Raw genomic sequence first — 21,126 nt, forward strand, 5'->3', positions numbered from 1 at the left:
TGAAGCCATGTAGTGGGTGCTTGTCAAGTTCGAAAAGATTTCATGCACTAAATGTTCGAATGAATGTTTTTCCTTTATGGTTAGAAAGGGTAGAAGCCCTGCTTACTATAAGGAAATCTTAGGGCGTGATGTGATTTACCAGTGCTTGAGGGCGGTAGTAATTGTTCTGATATGTTTGTTGTATGTTGTAATATATAATTGTGTGAAGTTTAACTGGAAATGAAGAAAAAATAACTGAACTACGCACTTGGGGCCATATATAGCTGTCACGTTCAACTTTAAAAGGCGGAGCTTAAAGCTCCCCTAATTTTTGTTGAACTTTCCATCATATCGACTGTCGCCAGCGTGCAAAGCATACTCAGCGGTACGCTATACCGAAACTATTACTGAAACGCAACCACGTGAGCGAAGCACCGTTTAGCTAAAACAGAATTTCCGTAGTAGTAATATTTGGGGTTTTACGTCCAGAAACCACACGATGATTAACCACTCACGTAGTGATGCAGACCTATCGATGGCGTTATCAATAATATCGATAGTTGTGTAGTATCGAAGTATCGATGGTAAAAGAAACTATATGGATAGCGCTATTGATAGTAAGTTTGGCTGTAATATCCTTGGCATAAAATCAACCGCACGAACTCATTGCTGCGTAAATTTGATTTCCCGAGCGTGTGGAGGAGGAGGAAGCTGAAAAGTGAGAAAGTTGCATTATTCAGGTGTACAGGAAACGAGCCTGTTACGCTTGATGGTACTGTGTACCATCATGCTTATATTGCATTTTGTAATTTCAATATCAATTAATGTATGGGCTTGTTGATTGTAAGGTTTATGTGCTCAGTTTTGAGTGAATTTATTGATGGACATATTTTTGAGTTTATTGGATGGAATACTTTGTATTTTTAAAAAATTGCTCATAAATGAAGTAAACTGAGTATTGCTGATAGTATACACTACCGCAAAAGTTATTTAGCAATATTGGCACCCACCAACATTATTCACAGCACTATTTATAGTTTCCAATAGTAGTACTATATATAGTTTTTTTGCTATCAGTAGCTAAAGCCAAATATCGATTTTATAGATAGTCAAATGTTCTATAGTTCCACATCACTACACTGGCGCCGTTCCCCATGGTATAACGCCAAATGGTTCTTTTTTCTGTACATCAAACAGAAACAGACAAGAAGCACTTCGTTAACTGTTGTAACGCACGAAAAGTTTTCTGTTTTTTATTGCAACTGATTTTATTACTAGTGATCGATTGTACTCTAGACTGTACACTGACATCAAGATCACTTCAAAATGTCTCACTCCTGGCACATATGGTGTCGTACATTTACCTTAATTTCTCGATTATATTGCCCTGCTCTTGGTAGTATTCATGTTTTAGACGCTCTTTAGCACTGATGTTTCACTCTGACGTATATTGCCATTGGTATTAGAAGATTGCGCTTTCACAATACCAACACCCCTACGCTTGCATCGGGAAGACGCATGGTAACCGAGATAACTCGCAAAAAGAAAATGCGGTTGGCGACGCCACCTTGAAATTATCGCACTACTAATCTCCATGCGTGACGTCATGAATTTTTCACAGCATCTACTAGAGCCTACGTAGTTCGTGATCGGCATCAACGAAGTACATTCTACTCTCAGGCCGCCAGTGACTTTGCATACGAAGTTTCAGGAAATTAGGATGTGCCAGTGTCACATACGAATTTACACTTTGAAATACGTGAAGTTGCACGAGTATATTCCGGCATGTAATTTAGCAATCCAAATTTTATCTCGATTTTCTCCTTTATTATGAAAGCTCTGGTTCAGAAACTAACAATATTGAAGTTCTCTGAAAAAAATTTATTAAGCTAAACCAATTCATTGCTTCACTTTAGTGTCCCTCTATGTGAGACTTAGCTTAATTGTTTAGCTTTTGCATTGTTTACGTCATTAACGCTTTCGATCGTCGCTATGCCTAAATTAAATATTCAGAGCATAATTTCTCAAACGTACACTAAATTGAGACAATCAGGTCAAACTGATGAAGTGTAATATGAAAACTCTAGCTCCGCTAATTTAACCGCTTCGGTTTAATAATCGATAAGAAAATGAACGTGAAAACATTTACTTTTAATTTTCGCTAAAATATTCGATGATGATGTCACCGATATCAAATTTGTGTTTTCTGCGTTATTGCTTTTTAGGCCCAACATAATTTTCTGATGCTTTTGAAGGGAACCTGCTACACTTTTCCAATTATCGAATGGCTTCATTAATATAGTTTGTGTCCCACGAATCGACATCCGCAAAAACGTGTAGAATCCGTTTGAAATTATGATGGTGATTGTTTAAAATAGTCAATGTATTCACCAAATGCCACCCTCTCCGAAAAAAAAAAATTGCAGCATATCCACGGAGTGAATGATGGAGAGTGGGGCGAAGAATTCGTCCGTCCATTCGTTCTTGCTTCCGTCCGTCCATGCGTCTGTCAGTGTGACCGTCCATGCGTCCATCAGCCCGTCCGTGCGTGCGTCTGTTCGTGCGTCCGTCCCTGCGTTCGTCCATGCAGCCGCCCCTGCGTCCGTTCATGCGTCCATCCATGCATCTGTCTATGTGTCCGTTCGTTCATCTATTCAACACTCCAAGTACCACCATCTCGCATCTTTTCATCATATATTCCGCATACAGAAGCACCGTCGTCCAGCGGACATTCAAAGGACTAAACGAGAGGTGGCACACGCACACTTTCTTACGGCTTGCGCTTCGGGTCCACTTCCCACCTTTAATCACCTCGAGTTCATGGTATATACTAGTTCGCTGTATTCATGGCACTGCGGCCGAACGCTCGCTAAACCTTTCGAAAACCAAGGAGGTTACGCCCAGCGAGTATGACGTAGCAAACTTTTTCAGTCAGATAGTGCTCAATGTAGATGCCAATGGCTGCTAATGGGAAATGAGAGGCGGAGAATTCGGCTTTTACTTTCTTGCGGCTTGCGCTTCGTATCTACTTCCCATTTTTAACCACCTCGAGTTCATTCATGGTATATACAAGTTCATTGTATTCATGGCACTGCGGCTCAACGCTCGCTAAACCTTTCTAAAGCTAAGGAGGTTACACCCAGCGAGTATAACGTAGTAACCCTTTCTTGTCAGATAGTGCTCAATGTACATGCCAATGGCTGCTAATGGTGATCGCAGCCTGCGCGTTAACTAAAAGCCGAATGCTCCTGTCTCTCATTCCCCATTAGCAGCCATTGACATGTACATTGAGCACTATTTTTTATTGTTCAACAACGCACAGAAGAAGTCTCTCACCGGCACCACCTTGGAGGTCAAAACGTTATACTTGTTACATACTACGGGGGACGAACGGGTGCCGTTATAAAGAGCTTTGCCCCTAAAAAAACCTGGCTACGGGCCTGGAGGGCGGTGACAAGGTGGACAGAAGACACTTTCGGAGGAATTTGGGTATATGGCATCATTCGCAGAAGAAAGAAAACGCAGCTGACGTTGAGAATTATAGTTAAGAATAACAGGTTGCATTTGCGCTATAATGTTTGGCTCTCGTGTTTTCGGGAACCTCGAGAACCGACTGACAGCGCTTTACGATCATGCTCAAAAAGTTTTTGAGACTGTTGGGTGAGTCGGTATATTCCATTATTAGGGAAGCTGTACGAAATGAACCTGGACAGGGGGTTCGTTTGTGACTCCGACCACGTTTGCACACGCGGTTTTTCTCATAATAAAGAAGTGTTGCAAGGCCCCTGATCTGCTATGGTGATGGCATTGATTTCAAAGTGTCTCTTTTGTATTTTGGCGATGATCTTCACCTCACTCGCTCAGAGAAATTCTCTCAATCGAGGTCTCTTTAAGGTTCCTATAGTTTTATCTAGCGGCCGCAGGCCTTTTGAGTCTATGGCTCCCTCAGTTGACCGCAAATTCTTTTTACCCGAACAGGAACAACGTGGGTCCTAGCAGACACCGTCGAAATCTGTAACGTGACGGTGACATGTGCAAAAACTTCGAGGTGGCGCTGCTGCCACTTGCATTATTATTTACGCATTATTTCGCTCACCAAGTGTCTTTTCGCAGCATGTTTATGGTATCGTGAAAGAGAAAATTGACAATAAAAGAAAAAAATATTATGCTCTTTAGTGTACCTTTAAAAGAGTGTGGACTCTTTTCTACTTGTTTAAAACGTACCTAATGGCGGGCTAGTCGATAAGTCATTACCTCATATGGCACCGCACACCAGGTTTAACCACGAACGTGCACACAAAGGGAAGCGCTGAACGATATTTATTACGGGGTAAAATCGCTTAAGCAGGCAACGCAGGCGTTGTTCACACATGACGTGCGCCTAGTGCAATGGTCAAAACCAAGAGAACCTTATCGCGCGTCAAATTTTGTCATGAGCACCTTTTCCATCTTGTTTTATGACCAAGCATTCTGCGCAGGGGAAACGGTGTTTTGCGCATTGCGAAAATACAATAGTACTATACTTACGCACCCTCAATCAAGCTACAATATTCAATTAGTCTGCCCATGAAACATTTTGGCACCTTTATTTGTCTCATGGTCATAGGCCTGCGCACGGGGGGATGGGTAATGGGAGGCAAAGCCAGCTCCTTGCATCGACAAAATAGGGAGGGGCACGCTACGACTCAGGGGGAGGGAGGGAGTAGACTTATGTGCTACCTTTAGGTACCTAAAAGTAGCATACACAGCAACACTACAATATACAGCATATACAGCAACCTTGGCATAAGGAGTGGGGCGCTGTGACGAACTTTCGCCCCCCTAAAGGGGAGCTCTGTACACGCCTATGCCCATAGCCTTTATTTCCTTTGCAAAAACTGTGTGCCATATAAACTTAGCAGAAACAGATCACACGACAACTACACAGAATGAACATGGACTGCTATCGCTCACAGTTTTGTGAAAGTTATGTTTGTGCACTCATTGTAGTTAGGCCGCCAAAAACTAGAATTAGTTCAGTTTGCATACAACTCGAGAATCGCACATATGAAGTGTAGTTTAAGCATACTATCACAGGCAATATTTTATTAAAAGCCCTAACAGTTGCAGAATTTTGCATCTGCTAACTTTGTTATGAATGAGTGAACGAAGGGCAAAGGACTAAGAAGGTTACATAAAAATGTGATCCAGTTTGGAAGCCCAGTTTGTCGTCATTCCATGCATCTCATGTGGCTCACAATAAAGCGCTTCCTATAGGCCATAACAAGGCTAGCACTTCTCAAAACAAGGTTATAGTAAACGAACAAGGTCCAAAATAATATAATTAAACAGAAATAACCACAAAGTGATTGCAAGAATTGACTGAAAATCACTAAAAACTCTTTAGAAACCTACAGCTTACTCTGGGTCCATGCAGAAGAGGGCGCCATCATCTTGCTGAAAGAAGTGAAAACGCCACGGTATCGAGACTTTTTTCTTGTGTCTGTCTTTGCACATTGTCTTTTAGAATGAGTACTTACTAGCTAGTTCAGCTCTGTTATTCTAGACACTATTTTCTGGATGCAACAACTCTTTAATGTTGAAATTTGAAAATTAAAATGTGGCTTATTAAAATTGCAGTGCTTCCGAAACTGTATAAATGGAATTCTGTATTTCCCATGAATATTTTATTTTATGTATTTTATGTAGCAAATTCGAATGTTTATCTGATCGACACACATAAGAACAGCACATTGCTGCCAATGTCCCTGAAACATTTTTAACATGCACAAATGCACTGAGGGGTGCACATGAAGCCTAAATGTAGGTTATACTTTTACTAATCCTTTGTTACATAAAACTAAAGAAAAAGTGAAATATGCTATCACAATACCAAGCTATGATCAACTTTAATGATGCCTTTGAAAGAAAAACTTGCACCTTGAACTCAATGCTTACAACGGTCAATTTATTACACCAACAGCTCAGCTCTTATTACAATCAACGATCAGTGCTGTGGCTAAAACCACAAACACCAAACAAAACTAACAAAAAATCAAAACATCCACTCAGCAATGACATTCAACACTTCTGCTGCTTTTATAATATCTGCAGACATGTATTTGCTCCCACCTCAGTGGATAATGCGAACAGATAAAAGAATACTTCATTTTTATGACAACGGTATCAAAATTGTGCATGATTCATGGAATGCAGATATAAAAGGTAGTCACATTCGCAATTAAAAGGGGGTTATAATATAGCTTTGTCACACTTCGTCATCTCATCCTAAACAAAACAAATACAACTACAGTACAGAAAGTTGGGCGAGTTGGTACTTTCTTTAGGTTATCTCGTTTGTTCCTGGATCCACCGATGGGGGGGCGTGTGGGCTACGTGAAGATATAAGTACAGTTCGTTGTTCAAAATAAACTAGTTGTGAGTTTGCGCCCGTGTTGTTTGCCTCTTTTCCTTGTGTCCGTGTACGTGTTTGCGCAAAGAAGTTATGAAATACAACTATTTTTATCAATGTATCACCATAAGTTTGCAATACATCAAATCTTGTTATTTGTAAGTCATATGCAATTATTTTTTTTCAAGCAGTCAGTATTCTTTTAATGACAAGCTTCACAGCTGCACACATGGAAGCTCACCGAGACTCCACTGCGGTATCTTAGTTTTTGTTTTGATAGAGACGAAAGTTAAGTAGCGTCGTACACTAATTCTATGATATTGCGCATCAAGAACAAATATGGTGCATAACAAGTGCACAAAATAATGCTTATAAAAAAAATATATGCATGTCCTCCTCCACTCCCAAGAAAAGCACGAGAACTGACTAACCAAGTGGCCTAGAAACTCGTAGAAAGCTATAACCGAAGAAATCTGGTATATCCAGAATGAAACTAGTTGGGGACGTAAGCCACACACAACTCTGCTGTCCTTCAGCCTAGGTAGGGCGTGGCTAGGATTGCGTCGAAGGTACGGGCAGCGTCTTGGCAACATCGGGGGGAATGTGATTCTTGAACCAGTCGTGCTGCTCCTTGAGGCAGGCGGCAAGGACACCGCCACTGTTGACATGCTCGACATCCTTGTGGTACTGTAGCCGGTTGCCGTGCATATCTAGAAGTATGCACAAGCATTCTCGTGAAAACTCCTGTAATTAGGGGCACCTTTACGGACAAAGTTTGTTCTGATGTGCAAAGCAGGAGATTATACAAAGCAGAACATTAGTTGTGAGTGTGACTATGCGCCTGAAGGAATTAATTCCATGAGTGTAGAAATTCACAGACATTGGAGGTCTCAGTGGCAACAACAACAAAAAAATAAAAGCTGGGACAGTGCCATGTTTCGCGATAACGTGACAAGAGAAACAACAGAATGAAATCTAGTTATTATTAACTTGTTTGTATTTCATTTTCCTAAGATTGTACAGTTACATGCACTACAAGTATTCAATTCTGTAACTTCAAATCATTCTACAGTGAACGAAATTTACCAATATTTTCATTTCAATGAAACTGCTGCATATACATGCTCGAACTTGAAGAATATGCACATATGTCTAATAATCCCACAAAATATTACTGACATATGAAACCTTCCCTCAGCACGAATGTGGTGCCAGTGTCGCACAGTGTACTTCTTTTTGCAATCAAGTTCCTCCAATGTCATTGGAACCTTTGTACAGCTCGCAAAAATGAACCGACTGTGAGCAAGATCGTTTATCCAATTCAGGCTCAATCGTGACCGAAAATGTGCCATATGACACCTCTACAACCTAGTCAGCATATATCGAAATTACAAGAAAACAAGAATTAGTTCGATATGTCGGATAGTTCAATATACAACTTTTAGTGAAATTATTGCACTTGCGATATGACTTTCGGAGCGCAAGTTGGCTTCATGGAACTGCCTTATTTTAATGTAAGAAATACTCTTTCATGGCAACACGCAGTTGTTATTTTTCTAGTGATTTTATATTTTTCCATGGTCTGCAGTTGGAGATTCAGGGTTATATGCGCAAGTGGGTGATATGCGAAAAAAAAAACGCCAAGCCTGCACAGAATGCGCAGCACAGTCGCAGCGAAAGCTAGAAGAGCGGCCTTTCAGAGCCTTTTCAAAACACTTATTGAGTAACTGCTGCAAGCAAACTTGCTTGAATACCACTACGGTATTAATTAATAATAAAAATTTGGGGGCAGTATGCCGGCATTAGCTACGCTATTTTTCGTCATTCTTCCGAGAAGCGTAGTATCTCCTAAACACTTGCAAAAAATTTTGTGCCAATTGTTCACGCAGTGGCTGACAATGATGAGGAATTCTGCCTGAAGTGGGTACGTGCCACAGTTAATCGTAAAACAAGAACAAGCTTTTGTAATGGGTTGAAACATTGGACGACCAACTCGTTACACAATTCGCATTGTGCGATGACTGGTTGTTCTTTCGCTTTTTGAAAATGCTTTATAAGACGTAATAACGCGATTGCTTTCCCTACAACAAGACTATCTAAGGCAAGTTTGCCAACAAGTTCCAAGCACCGGAATGGCTCAGTGGTAGAATGGCTCGAACATGTTCGAGCCCCACTGTGTCATTCGTGCAAGGTTTTTTTCTTCTTATTTCGTGTGAAAGTGGTTACGGGACAACTACGGGACTGCGGGAGACCCGAGTTGTGATCTCATAACAGCTTTCACTGTAAAATATGTTATCTATGTAAGTACTAGTGCCTCGAAGTCTTCATACGAAGCTGTGCATATTCGTTGGGTGCACGAAGCGTCCAAGTCTGCACTAGATCTAATGTCAGCCTCGTTTTTTTTCAAATATCGCACTCAATGTGGTTCTTGGGATGGTGAATGCAACAGAAGCTTATTTGGATGTTGAATGCAACAGAAGGCTTATTTTTGCCATGTTCAAATGTGTTTATTAATGCCAGCTTCTCAAACACGGCATGTTCTTATTAAGCCCATCCATTATGTTGGAAAAAGGAACGAAGAAGCGAAATATCTCGAGAGATACAGTGAACACTCACTTGTACGAATGTCGGTTTAACGAATATTTCAGAATAACAAACTTGGATAACCCTCAGAGGTTTTCCTGTGCATTCGATACAAAAAACTTCCAGCTAAACAGATTTTTGAATTGTGAATATTTCAGCTGAACAAACTTGATTTGCGGACCTCTGCTCAGTTTTGAGACCATTTCAATAAAGTTTTGGCAGATCGGCTGTGCAGGAGACGAAAAGCAAGCCATGTGCACTTCAGTGCCTGCACAGAAATATCAGATTTTGAAATCGTTCCTAGTGCTTGCATGAAACGAAAAGAAGAAGAGTGTAACGAGGTAGTTGTAATGGGTGAGGCAGGTTCAATTCCTGTATTTATAACCGAAGCTGTAGGCCCTTTGTTGCAAAGTTACGAGACTTTGTGTTACTGTAACAAGCTGTACCAAAGGCAATGCACAGAAACATAGACTCTTACATCTGTCCCTGTCTTATTTGCACATACTACCAGTTTTTTTTTTTTTAAGCAGGCTCTCTCGACAGCTTTGTCTCTTCTTGCGCTTTAAGTTCGTTTACATGCTTACCTGTCAAGAGTCCTCCAGTAGCATGGAGGATTGCTTCTGGAGCACAGGTGTCCCACTTCTTGCATCCCTTGCTTGGGAAGACGTAGGCGTGTGCCTTGCCTTCAATCAAAAGCAGCACCTGGGAGAGCCGAACCAGTGTTTAGCAAATCAAATGTGCAACTAAGAAATCACCCATCAACACCAATAAAACGTTGAAGAAAACTTTCAGGCACGAAATAAATATTTCAGTGCTACCAAAATAAATGGCAACTGGCCTGGCAACTATGACAATGACACAAAAGATACCTTTGAAGTATGTACTTCATGAGCGCTACTTAGTGAAGCATTTTGAAAGGAAAGGCACAAATTTCAGGCACCATCACACGACGCTCGTTTTTCAGGCACTTGTCTTGTGTTACTTTCATGGTGTCTAGAATTTGTGCTTTCCCTTTCAAAATGACCCGAAAGTATGCACTGCACGCAATACGAGATCAAAATCTGGCTGAGGTAAATCAAAGTTAACTATTCCAACACCCTCACCTTCCACAAAAAAGTTTTAATAATACTCTGATCATCCTTTTTCTTTTTGTGCATTATAACTGAGAAGCCTGAGCTCATACGTGCCTTTTAAAATGAAGGCTACACCCACACTCAGTATTGCTACACTGCTGTACAGGTGAACTGCAATGTTAAAAAAATTCAACTGCAAATTTTCTACTCCACTGTTTGTGCTAAAAAATGTTTGTTCCTATAGGGCACTTACAGTTTAAAGATGCACTGACACATAAATTTTTTTAGTTAAATGTACGGCCAAGCCTACAAGAACATAGAAAATGTACTGGTAAGCATAAGTGCACCTTGCAAAAAAAAATTACAGCACGTTTCTAGAAGCTAGTTTTGGTTTTAATTGTACTCTGACATCACTACATGGTAAGCTTTTCGTCCAGTGGTTGTGAAAAATACTGGGGAATTTCAACGGTTGCTTCGCTCCAGGGTTTCATTAGTGATGTACAAGCGGCCATTTCGAGAGTTTTTGTTGATGCACAGCTGCCATTTTTATGTTTTAATACCTGATGCCATCGCAAATACTAAAGCGTGAAGCCGCCAGAATTTACACTGATAGTGTCATTACATGATAGTGTCGACGTCACTAGGTGCACCATGTAATTTATTAATACCTGGGGTCTTACATCGCAAAACCAAAATATAATTATCAGGGACACTGTAGTGGAGGGCCCCAGAAATTACAACCATCTGGTGATCTTTAACGTGCACTGAAATTGCACTGCGCACAGGCCTCTAGCACTTCGTCTACATTAAAATGCGATTGCCACAGATGGGATCGAACTTGAGACTTTCGAGTCAGCATCCGAGCACTTTAACCACTGCAGCTCCTAGGCAGACATGCACCCTCTGAAAATCGACTTTAATGTTGAAATAAAGCACCTTACTAGCATTTTTACCGAGTTTCACACTTGCTGACAGCTTTCTCAGTGAATAAAATATTGATATATATATGAATATTTTATATTCACTTTTAATATCTGGTGTCAGTACCCCTTCAAGCGCATCATGTGCAACTGAAGCTAAACATTCTGCTTTCCTGCTCTTCCTACCCCACTGCGGAGGAACTGTTAAAACTAGCACCCCAAATCAACTCGAAGCATAAACTAAAACAGAATGGAAAGCAAAAGACTAAATCATCATTCACCTTGTGTCCCGCTCCACCAACACGAAGCACCTCATCCGGCTTCATGGACTCGATGCAGCTGTTGATGACCGGACTTGAGTGGGAACGAGTTGTGGTGATGATTCTCTTGTCAGCAGGGGGCGGCGTGCGCTTGATGCCAAACGCACCAACACCAACGATACCCCACATTGTCCGTCCTTGCTTGTAGACGTCTTTCTCCACCTTAAAGTACAAAGCAAGAACATTGCCAAGGTTACGCTGAAATAGCTGTCCTTGCTCTGTTTTAGATGAAAAGAGTCATCACTTTACGTGCTACCAGTTGAAGTTTACACACAAACATGTACATGAAGAGTAGTGTAAAAGTGCTGCTTTATAGAAGTCCAGTGATACTTTACTGATAGAAAAGCCTCACTATTCGCACATGACACTTTACCAATTGCATGCGACTAAAATTCTTACAATCCGTCTAGTATGAGCGGAGCTACGCAGAATTGACTATGCTTCATGTGCCTTCTTTTTCTTTTTGTACCAGTGAGCGTACTGAAGGCTATGCAGATAGAGGGATGACAAGGGGGCAAAAAGATGTGTTTTGTCAGCCCGCGTCATGAACTTTAGCCCTTTCTTTTCCTTTCATTTCTTCGTATACAAGACTTCTTTTAAATGTGGTTGTGAGCGCACACGTGGTGGCATTGCGTGGTGAGTACAGTAACTATGAAGCTGACGATGCACAAATGAGCAAACTGTCTGGACTTTTGGCATATGGCACAGTAATTTGAGTAAGTGGCATCATTTGCAGAGAGAAGAGCGAGTGATTTTGAGAACCAATTATGAATTCCAGGATGCATGCTGTATTATAACGTTTGGTTCACGTGTTCTCGGGAGCCTTGACTGACAATCGGCAGCATTTCTCTTTAAAAAGAATACTGCAGAGCTGGTGATGCACAATCAGAACAAACATATACATGCAATGCATTCCAAAGAGGAAAGCACTCTGCGCACGATGCTACAGAGATGAAGTCCTGTAGTAACGGTGATAATTGCAGACAAGCAAAGCTAAACGAGTAAGAATTTATGGCATCAATAAACTATTATATAGAATTTACCTTTCGCAACAGAATGTTTGGGACAAGAGCGAGCATGGTGCACAAGAACCATTGTGTAGGTCTTACTCTACTTCTGCTTATGACAAGATCGCAAAAGTATAGCAAATTGCTGTGCACATCAAACAGTTGCTAATCGTACTCAATAAATTTTGCATATATATATTTTACATACCGTAATTACTCGAATCTAACGCGCACCTTTTTTCCGGTTAAGCGAGTTCAAAAATCGCATGCGCGTTAGAATCGAGTACGAACAAAAAATTACGGTCAATCTATTGCCATCGCAAATCCAAAATGGCCGCCCCCTACGTGCGTCGGCATGGTGCGTTGGCTATTTCTGCCTATGTGTTTACCATGTGCGGCACTTCGTACGTGTGCTGAGGAGTTCGTCATCTAGTAGTGCATTAGCATCGACGAAGTGAAAGGGCCGACTCCAAAAACTCAAGTGCACCACGATGCCGCTTTTAAAAGAAAAGTCATCGCGTGTGCAGAAACGGACGGAAGTCGGGCCGCATCGCGGTCGTTCCCGAAACGTGCGTGCGGGACCGGCGGAAACAAAAGCAGAAGATTGTCGACAGCAAAGCTTCACGCAAAGGCTTCAGTGAACCACAGCAGGGTCGGTTTCCGCAAATTAAAGAGCTGCTTTGCGAGTATGTGCTTGAGGAGCGAGCGGCACAGCGGCCCGTGACGACAGAACTGCTCCAAGTGCGGGCTATGCAATTAGTCTTAGAAAAAAGTCTAATGCGGAGCCAGTTTAAAGCGAGCAGGTGCTGGCTAATTAACTATATGAAGAGGAAAGGCTCTTCCCTTCGAAGGGGAACATGCATATGCGAAAACTTTTGCGGAGAAGTACGATGAAAAGCTTTACAGTTTTCAAAGGTTCGTCCTAAACTTGCGGCGCAACAACGGCTACCTGCTTGGGCAAATCTGGAATGCCGATCAGACGCCTCTTTACTTCGACATGCCTGGCACCACAACTGTCGAGAAGAAGGGGGCAAAGCAAGTTCGCGTGCTGACATCGGTCCACGGTAAAACTACAGTGACGGCAATGCTCTGTTACACGTCAGATGGGCACAAGCTTCGCCCGTACCTCATATTTAGATGGAAGACAATCCCGAAAGGAATCGTTTTTTCGAGTGATGTGATCGTGCGGGCCAGCGAAAAAAAATGGGTGCGCGTTGCAATCGATGTCTTACGTTTTTTTTTTTTTTCGCGGTGGAAATCGGGTGCGCGTTACAATCGAGGGCGCGGTAGAATCGAGTAAATACGGTAGTTAATTACCTATAAATACAGAACTCTTTTGTGATCCCCTTCAAATTCAATACACACGAGTTCTACTGTATATGTAGCCTGCTTAAAAATGTAATGTGACACTGAGGCAGTACCTACAAGGGTCACTTTACATGCCTGAATATCTCGTGATGCAAAAAGCTAATGCAGAGCTCACAAAATGCACGACAACATATGGTCGACAGTGAGATGAAAAAAAAAAAAGACAGAGAAAGATAGAAAAGCGGATAGACCCGTGCGGTGGCTTCATGTTCCCTCGGGCACTGCAGCGATGGGACAGGTGCGGCCACAGTGGAAGAGACGAAAATAGAAAGATAGAAAAAAGGACACCACAAAAAGAGGACGTCAGACAGGAGCAGCTGCGTAGAGCAATGAGCAATAGAGAGACATGATGAAACTGGGGGGAAAGGGGAAGCCGTGTGAGGTCTTGCCTGAATCCTCCTCACCTGGTAGTTGTAGTAAGGCTGATGAATGACACCACCAACTGCCTTACCATGCACAGCGATCCCAACCAGTATGGTCACGTGATCTAGGAAGCCTGCAGCGAAAGGGTTCAGGCAGTTTGAATCGGTCTAGTTGATATAAATCCACAGTGGTAGGCAGTGCGGCCCCTTCTAAAAACGTCCTTGCTGCAAGGTATCCCATCACGAACCTTATGGCAGAGCAGCACAATGTTTGAAAGAGTGAAACATACACAAAATAATTACACTGTTCTGCCATAATGTTTGTGAACCAGCTAGCCCACTTAAGAACTCTTGCTCATAATGGCCAATAACCCAGTCCATGCGTAATATGAAAGTTTTTGTTTCAGATACTGTGGGCCACAAAGTTGTTTTTCGTTCACTAAAGCTTATTTTCCCATTGCGTCATGTTTACCAAGGTTGGAATAAAAAGTACAAATTACGCCACCTACACTTCCCTCAACTACAGTTGACTGTGTCAGATAATGAAACAAGCTTCTCGATCCATTGACCTTTATTCGTTCATTTTGAAGTGAGCGCTGCCTTTCCAGGGACACAACTGTGAAAGACACTAAGGGGGTGTTACTAACAGAAAAGTACAAAAACAGTAAACCACAATAACCTCGAAATAACATTAAATTTTTCTACCTGACAAGAGCATCAGTCAGAGTTATGGTCTAACTGATGCGTAGCTTTAACAGCTAGCTAGTCAAAAATTTTGTTTTGCTGTGTCACTGTGGCAAAAAAATTTTTCCTTTGGCACATCATCGCGTGCTAACTGCAGTATATATGTTGCCTTTGCCACAGAACGAGCCTCTCGGAAGCAAATTACATGCCAATGCAGCACGCTGGCTGTAATAGGCTTTGCTACAAACCTTGCTTGGCCGCCATGCTTTCATGAATATGCCATCTCTTTCATATAAGAGGAAGACCAGAGATTTGAAATGTGTACGGAGAAGGCAAGGGTAAATAGGCAGAATAAAAACTCCCAAACGTCAACGCAACTTAGAGAGGCAAAGATAACATAAATGTATGATGCTGCACTCGGCACTCCAGTCCATCTGGCTGTGTGACCTCAATTCACTGCAACAAACTGTAAAAAGAAGACGTACTAAAAAGGAATAAAAAAGGCAGAGAAAGAGCTCGCTTTTTTTTTTGCTGCGTTTTTGCACAACGAAAACACAACACCTGCGGATGTTTGAAAACCCAGAAACAATTTCATCACGTCTTTACGCAGCAGCTTCATAGGCCTTTTGTTAGCAAGTGCTCGCAGACGTTCAGTTGCAGGCCTCTCGGTCTGTAGCACTGAGTCCCGTTGAAATCGTGTATTTACACATCATATGCTGCATGGGCTGTGAAATAGTGGAAAAGTTTCGCAATGAATACTGCTGTTGCTTCAGTTCTCCGAGACTACATTGAGTTATGATTTTATGAAATAGATATGTGAATCGAAGATAATAGCTAGGCAACGCCACCTCGTCACATGCACCAAAGCTCATGACAATACATCAATGGTACACACTTCACAAGAGACAGTCGGTTTAATGAACGAAAATAGTACAGAAAACAGAGACGTACTAAGAAAACTAGCAGGTTAACTAAAAGTAAACCCAGAACAGTCTATGTTTTTCTTTTTAATGATTACAGACAGATAAGTTTAGTACAACCAAAATAGCATGAGTCATCTTACAGAGACTAGTAGTGTCTTAAGTGAGGCCCATCAAAGCAGTAAATTTAGTGCTAGCAATGACCAACTGACCTTGCGTGTACTCCTTTGTCCCATCCAAGGGGTCCACCCAAACAACAAGCTGAAAAAAAAAAGGTTGATTGACTGCTTACCACTGCCTATGTACAAGCACAACCTTAGACTGTTTACAAGTAAACAACCACACCTTAGCAAGGTTCTCTTTTTTTTTTTTCAAAATTTTACATTGAACAAGAAGAATGTTTTCGTTTATGAAACATTGGCACGGAAGAAACATTTAGTTATTTAGCGTTGTGTTAGGCCCCTGTTCAATTCAGTAGCTCATTTTAGAGCAAGAAAATTGTGAACCACAACATCACACTCTTAGCTTGCTTCATTACAACTTTCTTTCCTGTCGGAACGATTCCCCTCTGCAAAATTCATGTTCAGAAGCTTGGTACAACTCGAGTTGAATTCGAGAGTTCCTGTGCCCACATAGTCGTACGTGCATTAACGCACTTCTCACCCTGTATTCCCCATTTTGTATCAACTAAATAACAATGACACTATTTGAACACCAGGCATCTCACCACTATTCAGTTTTTTTCCCCAAGAGAGGGTAGCGCATGTTTTCTCTGAATAAAAATATGTCTAGAGTCGAACCTCCTGGCAACACGAGGAGATTATGCAACAGAACATGTGCTCCCCATCAAATGGTCACTGGTTAATGTGGTGGCACATCAGTCAATTGCGCGTACCCCTTTGCCACAATTTCCACTGCAACTGAGTCACCTCTTGACACAAAATACATGTTATATCAATAAGTCTTCTATAGGGCTAGCCTAAGATGTTAGAGATACCCCCCCCCCCCATTTTCCTTCAATATTATTTCATTTCTTTAATGATGAGAGACAAGTTCCTCAGTCAAGCATTTTGTTGTGCATAATACAGAGTCCAAACATTTGTGTCTTGCCTAAGCAAAACCGCTGAAGAAAATTGTCACTGCAGTTTTTCTATTTACTCGGTGCTTGCTGGTGATTTGTGTGTATTAAGTCCGATACCTGTAAACACCTACCAGTACCATTGACATAACACATTCATAGTATTTAACCCTTTCGGCCCTGGCGGTGTCAATTGACACCACCGCACAAATTTTCCCCTAGTATCTCGGAAACGTAACCAATACTGCTCATTCTTGGGGGCATAATTCTTCAATGATCCCCACTACAATTGACACCAATATTGCGGCAGGTTTGTGGGGGTAGCAGCCACAAAGAAGAAGAAGCGTGACCGAGGTCTTCCGTGAAGCCGAGGCGCGTAAGTTGAGGCGGGTAAGCGCCATTTTCGGGACGACGTACCGAAAGTGTTTCAGTGAGTATTAGGCTGAAAAGTAAGACGTTGGTTTTCATTTTGTGTGCACCATTGATTGGCAGAAAAAAATAAGTCACTTTTTACAATTTCCGATCACAGAGCCCTAATTATCTAATTTGATGACACGTTAATTAATCCGAAAATACTTGTACCAGTGGCTCAATTTTTTGTTTGTGGTCTTCTGAGGTCCTAACTACTAGAAAAACGCGCACGAAAAGTGTATATGACCAAAATAAAAAATCCAGGGCTGAAAGGGTTAATTTTATCTAGAATAAGCTTAAACATGGAGTAGATTTATAACTACTTGCAATGCAATCAAACATAGTTGGCAAGGATGCTGATGCTTGTAAAAATCTTAGTGACTACACTACACAAAAACACTGTTCTCTAGGCCCATTGCAGTGCCAAAAAATATCAAATTATGATGATATGAAAGCCACAATGAAGCACTCACATCTTCCTCTTTGACGTCTTTGAGTTCATCTGGCAGCGTCGTTGACAGGACATCCTTGTCGTGGTCTGTGATGATCCAGTCATCACTGATCTTCTTCTCTTCTAGTGTCTGTGAGCCAAAAGTCAAAACAATAGAGCGACACTACAGCACTTTGCATGAAGTTTTACCAGAGCCACTAGAATGGGTTGTTTACGCTGCCTCTCTACTAAGCCAATACAGTATGTTTCACACTTAGCACGTGATACTGCAAAAACTACACACAAAAGCATCGCAGTTTGGAAGATTTACTTCAAGCAATTTCTAGTGCAATAGGTTTAGAGCGGTGGGAATTTTTTTCTTTTTTTACTGAATAACTAACTCATATATATTACAATTACAAATGTGCAGATATGACTATGTGAAATTACACATTATTTGCAGCCCTTTGTGCATTCACAGTAATGTCAAATATTATGGCTTCGCCATGAAGACAGGTGGTGCACCGTGTTCTTAGGCTACAAAGAAGTGCCCTTCTGTCAATTGACAGTACACAGTCCAAATCTGCAACACCTTCCACGGAGTTCCTGCATCATAGTTTGCAACATAAGGGCATGAGTCAAAGTTGCACCAAGTTACATTTCGCATGTCTACATAGCCCTTTACATTGTAAAAGATCATACTCTTGAGCGCTAATGCGAAGGCATAGATGTATAAACAATGTAGCACAAGGACACCTATTCTAATGGAGCGGCCATATTCCCCATTTGTCATCAGAAAAACCACAAATAGTGATGGCACTGACTGCGGTTTATTCCTCCCTGCAGTGATGAAACCTACATACTTTCCATATTGCAGGGAAGAGTATACTGTGGCATATTTATCATCGTCACTTAATTAGGCATCACATTCAATACCATAAATTATAAATTTATCTTGCAAACCAATAACACCATGATCTGTTCTCATTCCAAGCAAAGCTGGATACTGTAGCTGCCACTTTCCTTACCCTACAACTTTTTTATTTATTTAAATATTAATGGCAAGATATCATAGTTCATTGGAATGTGGCCCTGGCAGCCAAAGAGTCAACAAAATGAAGCTTGAAGGCTACTCAATCAGCATTTTACAACGAAATTCCCGTAATGAAATTCTGAGTAGCATAAAATTACAGCCACTGAGAAAATCACAATCACTAAGTTAATATTGCAAAATTTACGAGTACACACTAATTGTTGCCACTGCTATGGCAACAGAAAGGTTTGACAGTGCAAAGAAGTTCATTCTACAAATTGTTTATGAATGAAAGCTTTCTAAACATTAAGACATTGCTTTAAATTGAAAAAAAAAAGTCTTTTTTCACTTACAGTATTTTACTGTCTACATCACGCTATATGGTAGGAAACGAAAATGGTAAAGCACTGACATATTATAACAAATTTCTTGTCGCAGCAGATTCATCAGTCGACAAACTTTCACCTCTTCTCCAATGATGGTCAGCTTAGGGAATTGCCGGGACAAGGAGGTCACAATGCAGCGCTGGACAGAGCGGTCTGCCTCGGTTTGCAAGTCATTGATGCCTTCCTGAATAAGACAGAGGTAAAAAGTTATTTTCTTTCTTACTTTCGCTTCAGCAGTCAAGACATAAATATTGATCTCATGAATGGTGACCAGTGGAAGAGGTCATATAAGATAACAAATCATAAAGTCGCCATGCCAAAGAAGACTCTGATCACTTCAGCGAGTCTAACTGCCAACTATAATGAATTACACTTTTGCAGAGTTCATTATGAGTGAGTTACATTTACCACTGAAGCAATCTTGGCAAAGAAGCAGTACTGGTTAATGGAATAGTTGAGTTGTATTTTTTCAAACAGCATCTAGGAAGACGATATTTGAGCCTAGAGGTCCTAGACTTTGTTTTCATGATCATCATACTTCAGAGTATAGTATGCTGGTCATGTACTCCATTCAAGAAATTAGATTACACGACCAGCACTGACTTGCTTTTATTTATTGAAGACCTAAAGAAAATCGAAGTACGTCTGAATGTTTGCCATTATGTCTAGATATCTCTCCTGATTGATTTCTTTTCAAGCAGCAAGTTTCCAAGCTAAAACCAATGTTTGGCGAGTTGATTAATACTTCGACTAGGCAAAACAAAGCAAAAGCACAGAATAGAAGCCACAGAGATACAGCGTTCCTGCGCATTTTTCCTTTCATTTCGTATTTCTGCGCTGTTTTGTCTTTAATAAACGAGTTTTCAAGCATCGACAGGCTATGCGCTGTAACTTCCTAGGCTGCAGTTTGAGGACAAGAAGTTTCCTGACCAACGAAAAGCAGACAAAAATATTGCCTGCATTCACCTCATAGCAGGTATGTAGTGCTGGGAAGCAACACTTCGTTTACAGCTGCAATAACGCTGATAACGATGGAAACTTGTTCGAGAACACTGACCACTGTAAAAACGCAAGATCGACGTGTAGATAACCTTGGAAAGCTTAAGTTACCGAAGGGTCACACCGTGAGACGTAGAAAAAAAGATCAGAAACACACGGCGCTTAGCTGAAATCACCTGCTGCCACGCAGTACTAACAGCAACGGCTCATCAAAACGAAACGAGTTAATAGTCGTCGCGTTATTGTATTTTCTTTTTTTCATTTCTTAAAGCCAATTTCGCTTTTGCAACAGCACGCGAACCTCGGGTAATAGAAGCTAATGAATGGTCTGCGCGTCGCTGAAGCGCAGATAAAAATGCTCAAGGTAGTTTCCCAACGTCAGTGCTTTGCCAAGCGTTGAGGATAGCCTTGGGAAAGCGGCGCGGCGACGGTTGGAGTGGATATACGGCGAGAGAACGGGCGTAACAATCACGCATAAACGTACAGCGAGCTACGACAAAAAGCGACAAAAGAAAAAAAAATAATAATGAAGGCCTCTTCCGGCAATCGCACAGCTGTGGAGGACACGGCAGCAACAATTAACCGGAGACAGCATCGGCGGCACTCTTACAACTGCTGATCACGCGATGCCGGATGCCAATAGCGAATTAATATTTTTGGAAACATTAAAACTATCTCTCTATGGAACAGCGACAGCCACTTGATCGACGGTATAATGGTACGCCGATAAGGCGGCCTACTTGAGAGAGCCGCCGATCAGAAGTTTGCGCCAACTTAACGGCGCAGAGTAAAAAGTGCGAGAAAACTGTGTAGAGGCGATCGACAACCAACCTTTTCGACGATGCCGAGGTTCCCGCTGTTCATGATGTCCTTAATAATTTTTCCCGCACTGTTAACTATTTTAACTGTGTTTGAGATCACCCTCAGGACGAGGGGGCCTGTCCCAGCTGCACCGCACGACGCCATGTTTACTTATGACCTCATCAACTTTATAACACTGGATGTATGACTCCACCAGAACTTGCTTTTAGTTTGCTTTAGCCTCTGTGCTAGCGACACCTAGCTACCTACATTTAAACTGCTTATTGGTTTGGTACGAGCCAACATAAGCTAAGACAGATCAAGTCAAGTTTTTTACGTCAACAAATAAACTTAAACAGCGGGAAAGAGAGCTCGTCAGAA

The 21,126-nt window shown here is 41.5% G+C and overlaps 1 protein-coding gene across 3 annotated transcripts; it reads right to left on the reverse strand.

The window, feature by feature from the left end:
- Positions 1-6,447: 6,447 nt before the first annotated feature.
- Positions 6,448-20,935, reverse strand: LOC119166891 (3'(2'),5'-bisphosphate nucleotidase 1). 3 transcript variants are annotated; one of them, XM_075867557.1, is made up of 9 exons: positions 20,776-20,935; positions 19,025-19,129; positions 17,570-17,677; positions 15,820-15,868; positions 14,046-14,137; positions 13,833-13,862; positions 11,228-11,428; positions 9,538-9,655; positions 6,448-7,080 (listed from the first exon to the last, which is right to left on the reverse strand). In XM_075867557.1, exons 1-9 carry the CDS (start codon positions 20,908-20,910, stop codon positions 6,923-6,925), a joined length of 996 nt encoding a protein of 331 aa, XP_075723672.1. In that variant the 5' UTR covers positions 20,911-20,935; the 3' UTR covers positions 6,448-6,922. The 3 variants fall into 3 exon arrangements, with proteins under 3 accessions (XP_075723672.1, XP_037274178.2, XP_075723673.1); XM_037418281.2 differs by lacking the exon at positions 13,833-13,862; XM_075867558.1 differs by lacking the exon at positions 13,833-13,862 and having other exon boundaries at positions 14,031-14,137.
- Positions 20,936-21,126: the final 191 nt, after the last annotated feature.

The sequence above is a fragment of the Rhipicephalus microplus genome, chromosome 6, assembly GCF_043290135.1.
Source record: "Rhipicephalus microplus isolate Deutch F79 chromosome 6, USDA_Rmic, whole genome shotgun sequence".
NCBI classification, from domain to species: domain Eukaryota; kingdom Metazoa; phylum Arthropoda; class Arachnida; order Ixodida; family Ixodidae; genus Rhipicephalus; species Rhipicephalus microplus.